The 6,412-nt window shown below is 39.5% G+C and overlaps 1 protein-coding gene across 3 annotated transcripts in view; it reads left to right on the top strand.

Moving 5' to 3' along the window:
• Nucleotides 1-2,811: 2,811 nt before the first annotated feature.
• Nucleotides 2,812-6,412, top strand: part of ankrd26 (ankyrin repeat domain containing 26) — a 28,858-nt gene continuing 25,257 nt past the window's right edge. For 2 of the 3 annotated variants that reach the window (XM_082540610.1, XM_082540609.1), the window contains exons 1-8: nt 2,812-2,915; nt 3,162-4,127; nt 4,436-4,550; nt 4,662-4,835; nt 4,976-5,082; nt 5,187-5,324; nt 5,586-5,743; nt 5,861-5,887. In XM_082540610.1, coding sequence (XP_082396736.1) covers nt 3,928-4,127; nt 4,436-4,550; nt 4,662-4,835; nt 4,976-5,082; nt 5,187-5,324; nt 5,586-5,743; nt 5,861-5,887 — 919 coding nt within the window. In that variant the 5' untranslated portion in view covers nt 2,812-2,915; nt 3,162-3,927. The remainder of the gene's footprint in view (nt 2,916-3,161; nt 4,128-4,435; nt 4,551-4,661; nt 4,836-4,975; nt 5,083-5,186; nt 5,325-5,585; nt 5,744-5,860; nt 5,888-6,412) is intronic. The other variant, XM_082540611.1, reaches the window with a different exon arrangement.

Below are 6,412 nucleotides of genomic sequence, written 5' to 3'. Positions count from 1 at the left end.
TTAAATCCAAAGGCCAGTAGACAAAAAGCTCAAGACAGAGTGTATCTCACAGGCACCTTTAATGAAGATAGACCAGAAGCAAAACGACATCAGTGGGACTGGTTAAATAGCTTTGAAATAAGCACTTTTCTGTTTGAGAGAAACAGGCAGTGATTAAAGATGAGAAGGTAGGTGTGGAAGTGATGCTGGTGCACCTGCAGCAAGAAAAGGAAGTTTTCTTTTCAGGTGGAAGACAAAAGACTCAGAGATGTGAGAACTACGTAAGATGCGGTGGAGACAAAAAGCATGTCGGTGCATGGTAAATGGCCTGTATTTATATAGCGCTTTACTAGTCCCTAAGGACCCCAAAGCGCTTTACATATCCAGTCATCCACCCATTCACACACACAATCACACACTGATGATGGCAAGCTACATTGTAGCCACAGCCACCCTGGGGCGCACTGACAGAGGCGAGGCTGCCGAACACTGGCGCCACCGGGCCCTCTGACCACCACCAGTAGGCAACGGGTGAAGTGTCTTGCCCAAGGACACAACGACCAAGACTGTCCAAGCCGGGGCTCGAACCGGCAACCTTCCGATTACAAGGCGAACTCCCAACTCTTGAGCCACGATCGCATGCGTGTGTTCCATCAGGAATGATACCACCGAAGAGTAAGCATCTAGTTTTCATTCTTTCAAGAGATCCACCTGCCACAGTACAAGACGTGTAATTGGTCCAAGCACAGCGAGGAGCAAAAACCCAAGCGGGGTGTGACGCTAACAAAATACCTATTCTCCTAACTGTCATCTTTATTGCCACAAGAATTTGGAGACTCCAGCTCACAATTAAAGCAAAACATATAATTTGAAGTCACGTGAAGATGTCAGAGCACAATAAAGCTTGTCGTCTTTTATCCACACCTGGAAAATTATTGTGTTTATCAGTCCTTTTCTTTCAAACAGTGGCAGTAAAGCTGAGTGAATTCTATTCTGTTGCTTTAAATTTACTCCTCGAAGATAACTATTTAAGCCTAAATGCTGTCAGTAGCGAAGGGACTTAAATTTCCATAAATCTGAAATAGCAGGATAACTTATGGACCTGGGTTTTAGTAGAGTATATCTAAGAATGTGAGGTTGTTTTCTCAGTCATAGCTAATGGGCAAACATTTGATGCTGCTCTCACAGCAAAGCAATATGATTTACAGACGGATTTTGGCAGGATCTACTGTAATGGAGAACCCACGCCTGTGACGTCTAAAACAACCTGTTATGACATTTACTAAAAGCTAATACTATAAAAAATAATTCAGCAACTTGTAGTTTTTGTTTGAATTTCAGGACAGTTCTAATAGTCTAAGGTCGCTATGTCTATTAACGACACCATAAAACGCACAACATACGATCAAAATAAGCAGTGAAGAACCTGACAGCATATCAGGCAAAACAACTTGTTGGTTTTTTATATGATATATTAATATGCATATGATACAAAATATTCTCTTCAGACATTAATATATAACAAATATATTAAATGCATTTACTTTTTTATTACAATAAATTTCCGATACCATTTGATCATGAAAGGTTCATTCTTAAATGGAAAAAAAACTTAAAATAAGGTTCAGTTATAGATTTTTCCACAGTTTGCAAAGAAATTGTGTTGTCTTTAAAAAGGAAGACTAAAGCAAGAATATTATGTCAAACCACAGTATCCATTTATTTTTCTCTGAAAATGATAAATGACTGCCTTGCACTATAAAGTGATGTGAGTGGAACTTTTTTCTGATTTGAATAGTCATATTTTATCTGAAGTGTAACCTATAGCATTGCTTTGCTGCCTTGAAAATATAAACCACTGTTTTACATCACTGAGGCATAATGATTTCCAAATGCTACATTTCCAGCAGTGGTGTCACGGCATCTTCTGCAGGATGTAATAATTTTGAGAAGCTGATCTTCAGTGGAGGTGAAAGAACTAATGTAAAGATTTATATGCAAGTGGCCTGTATCGTTTTTTTGTATCATAATTGTTATCCAACTGTGATATTATCCAATGCCTGAAAAATGGCAGTCATCTGTGGTTCTTTCTAGATAGTGTTTAAATAGTGTAAACACATACACTGGTAATTTTATAACTTTATACAGGTGTTCTTGATATAGCACTTACTCACTACAGGATCTAAGCATGTTATTGTATCCTAAATCATAACTGAAAATGCAGAGGCAGTAAGGACTTGGGATACATTAAGATCGCCTTACATCTCACAGTGAAAGGCATCCTCCGCATGTTTAGGGGTAGGATTTTCTTCCTTCTGCTTTTGAAATTGCTTCCATTGTCTCTTTCAGTATGCTTTTTTAATTTCACAAAGGAGATCAAATTAGCTATGGCCTTCTACTTCTAAAAGGATTTTTAGCTCCGAAACGTCTATCCCTCCTTACAACTCGTACTTTTTGGTTTCCCGACTGTTATGGGGGGGAAAAGCAAAATATATAAATGGACCTGCACAGAGACAACGAGGGGGAGGTGTGTGTGTGATTGATTTTAAAACTGTGTCTGCATTTTAGAAATCAGATTGTTTGGTATATGTATTATATATGCTGATTTAGCATGTTGATGTTTCTTTGTAATGTAAGTCGTTTTGTTGAGATTAAACTGTGTGCAGCTGAGGTATTTTTGGAATAACTATATAACTTTAAGATTACAGTCAAATATCTCCAGCAAGTGGTAAAACTCTGCTATTACACTATGGACTGTAATGACTCTCTTTGCTTTGTAAACCAACCTTGTGTACGAAGTTAAGAGGCCTATTGGCCCATCGTTGCACCCAGCTCATTTTTGATTGGTTACCTGAAAACTCCAACAACCAGCAAGGTTTTGTGAGCTGCTTCGCTTTCGTCTAGGTCTGTGATGGTTTGAGTCTGACAATCAACAGGTTAGTGTTTGACTTCGTGTGCTGTAGTTACATGCATGCTCGCATTAAGTAGGGTGTAATATCTTCAGATACATTATTCGTCTTCTTTGCTCTAGTTAACCAATTATCTACATCAGGTTTGATTTTCAGCGTCTTAGCCAATTAGCATTGTGTTAGCCGAGTTAAGGTTGAACCATAGTTTTTGAGTTGTATGCGTGCACAAGTGGGGTGTTTTTAAGCTGAAAATTGTCGTTATGTTTTTTTCAGACGTATAGCGACAATCCATCTTGTGCTCAACTCTACCACACATTCATTTTAAATGTGGCGGTTTGCATCAATGATGAAGTGACGACGTGGGAGGCGCAGTAACGAGCCAGTTGAAGCTACATGCATATATTTTTTACAATAACTTATTTTGAAGTGATAATACATACAGTAATATAGCAGTATTACACAACTGCGCTACAAAAAAATAGGGTTAGGCAATTTTGAACAGTAGTAAATTGGAAAACCTCAGCTACGTATCAATTGTACAGACAGTTACCATGGCAACAGCTCTTAATCTCAAACGCTAGCTAAACGCATGATAAAAAAAAATCCCGGCGACCTCAGCTAACGCTGTCTACTACAGATTCTCTGCTTTATCGTAATCTCGTCAAAAAGCAGCTTACTCACGATACCTTATCGTTAAAGGAATCCTCTGTGTAAGGTATGACTCAAAGAATCTCGTTAGCATGACAGCTAAGTTCTGCTGTCATCCAACACCGTGATGAAGTACTCGGTGTTGCGTATTGCCTTCTGATATATGCACTCGATTATTATAGAGTAAACGTGCGAAAGCCACCTAATTCTGTATATCGGTGGTTGCATTATACCTTATAATAAGCGACGCTGTAGTGCTTAGTACTGTTTCAAGGGCTTCTAATCCGCTTTGAACGTCTTATTTTAGGGATGGGAGTGTCGGCTGTGGTTGACCTCCAGATGAGTGGCAGGTAGCGACAGGTGCTAAAGTAATGTTTTAGTGCCATATACAATGAAGAAGATATTCAGCTTCACTAAAAAGAAAAAACACCCGTTAGACACTCCAGACAGTGCAAGCAGGCTTTCTGTTGGCTATGAACTGAAAGACAAGGACCTAGGGAAGGTTCACAAGGCTGCCTTAGCGGGTGATTTGGCAAAGCTGAAGCAGTTGGCTAAGAAGAATGATGTCAATCAACTTGACAAGGAGAACAGGTAAGTGGGGATGAAAACCCTAATAAATATTTTTGCATTTTCTGGATTTTGGCACGCACTTAAATGTTAGCAGAAAGCTGCCAGCTGTACCCATACATGACACTGCCTTTTCCACTTATGTGTCAAGGTAGGATCTAGTTACCATCTACAATTAGTAGGTGTCAGAAGGAAGTGAGTGAATTGAAAATGAATGTAGTTTGGCCTGAGGAAACAGCCAACCAAAGTTGTAAAACACCTATAATCTTGGTAAGGTCTGTTAGAACAACAGTGCTTGCATATGTAACACTCTTTTTTTTTTACTGTTGCAGAACCGCACTGCATATTGCCTGTGCTAGTGGTCATGTCGAGGTGGTACACTTCCTCGTTGAGAGCAAAGCCAAGCTTAACCTATGTGACAATCAAAATAGATCTGCCTTAATGAAGGTAATCTTGGATGATGCCGCTTCAAGTTGGTGACTCTTAATAAATTGTAAAAATTCATTTTTCCTCACGTCTTGTTTTGGCCCGTTAATGTTAATTCTCATCTAATAACAGGCAGTTCAGGGCCAGCATGACAACTGTGTGAGCATACTGCTGGAAAATCATGCTGACCCTAATCTGATGGACATCAATGGCAATACGGCACTACATTTAGCGGCAAACATCCCATCCGTCCCCACTGCTGTCCTGCTGCTGCAACATGGGGCTCAAATCAATTCCCAGAACAAGGTGGCTTTTTTCTTTCTGTCCCCTACTTTGCAGTTTCTCTGCTTTAGGGTGAACATCAGGATACTCTTCAGTGCGTATGGAAGGCACTGTCCAGTGGGCAAGAATTTTAACTGTGATTTTAACTGTAATCTATATTTTAGGAGGGTTTCACACCTTTGATAGTAGCAGTGCGAGAGAACCATATTGAGATGGCTCAGTTTCTCCTCAAGGAGACTGCTGATGTGAATTCTGTGGATCAAGATCAAAGGTTAAGCGATGACACCTTTGTGATTCACTTTGGATTATGTTAATGTGTGTTACTCATTATTTGGCATGGTTGAACATGTTGCTGCAATTGATTTTTACCTGCAGGTCCCCATTAATGATAGCTGCTGGAAATGGCGAAGTCTGTATGGTAAAGCTGCTCCTGCAGTTTGATGCAGATACCACACTAAAGGATACCAAAGGATGTTCAGCTGATAACTATGCAGGAATAAATGGGCATCACTCGTAAGCACACTTTTTCAAAAGAATATGTCTTTGTGCTTGTATATGGGTATTTCTTCTGTAATTTATACATTTATGTCGGATTTTAATACAGAAATGAAATAAACTAAATAGCCAAAGCCCACAAATGGGTTGTAATAATTTATTTGTGATGTTATTTTATTTTAATAATTTATTAATGTTTCTCCTTAACTCTTAGTTTGCTAAAGTTTCTCAGCAGTCATGACGTTATGACATTTTGGGTCTCTCCTCTCTTTTTGTCAGTTGTTCCCACCTGATCATAGAGCATGATACCCAGCGTTCGGACAGGGCCTCCCTATCACATCAAGATCTGAGCAAGAAGAAGAAAAAAATGCTGAGTGCTCCTTCCCAAGATCTTGAAGCAGGCTTCTCTTTGGGAGGACCAGCCACTGACAGAGATGGTATGCAATTTATTTTATCACATCAAAGCCACTGAAAATCATTATTATCATGTCTATTAATAATTGACTTTGGTCATTTTACTTATTCCTCATGCATTACCTCTTGACTGGCTCTAGAGCATGGAGCAGATGAAGCAGGGAAAGGTATTGCTTTCCTTAGCTAGACTTCGTTAGCAAAATCTGTCTGTTTTTTGTCCCCTTTTTAAAACCATTAACAGCTATGGGGATGATTATTAAATACAGTGGGGCAAAAAAGTATTTAGTCAGCCACCGATTGTGCAAGTTCCCCCACTTAAAATGATGACAGAGGTCAGTAATTTGCACCAGAGGTACACTTCAACTGTGAGAGACAGAATGTGAAAAAAAAAAAAATTCATGAATCCACATGGTAGGATTTGTAAAGACTTTATTCGTAAATCAGGGTGGAAAATAAGTATTTGGTCAATAACAAAAATACAACTCAATACTTTGAAACATAACCTTTGTTGGCAATAACAGAGCTCAAACGTTTACTATAGGTCTTTACCAGGTTTGCACACACAGTAGCTGGTATTTTGGCCCATTCCTCCATGCAGATCTTCTCGAGAGCAGTGATGTTTTGGGGCTGTCGCCGAGCAACACGGACTTTCAACTCCCGCCACAGATTTTCTATGGGGTTGAGGTCTGGAG

This window comes from Aulonocara stuartgranti (genome assembly GCF_965226115.1).
Source record: "Aulonocara stuartgranti genome assembly, chromosome: 7".
In the NCBI taxonomy this organism is placed as follows: domain Eukaryota; kingdom Metazoa; phylum Chordata; class Actinopteri; order Cichliformes; family Cichlidae; genus Aulonocara; species Aulonocara stuartgranti.
This window is presented reverse-complemented; position numbering and strand designations above follow the sequence as displayed.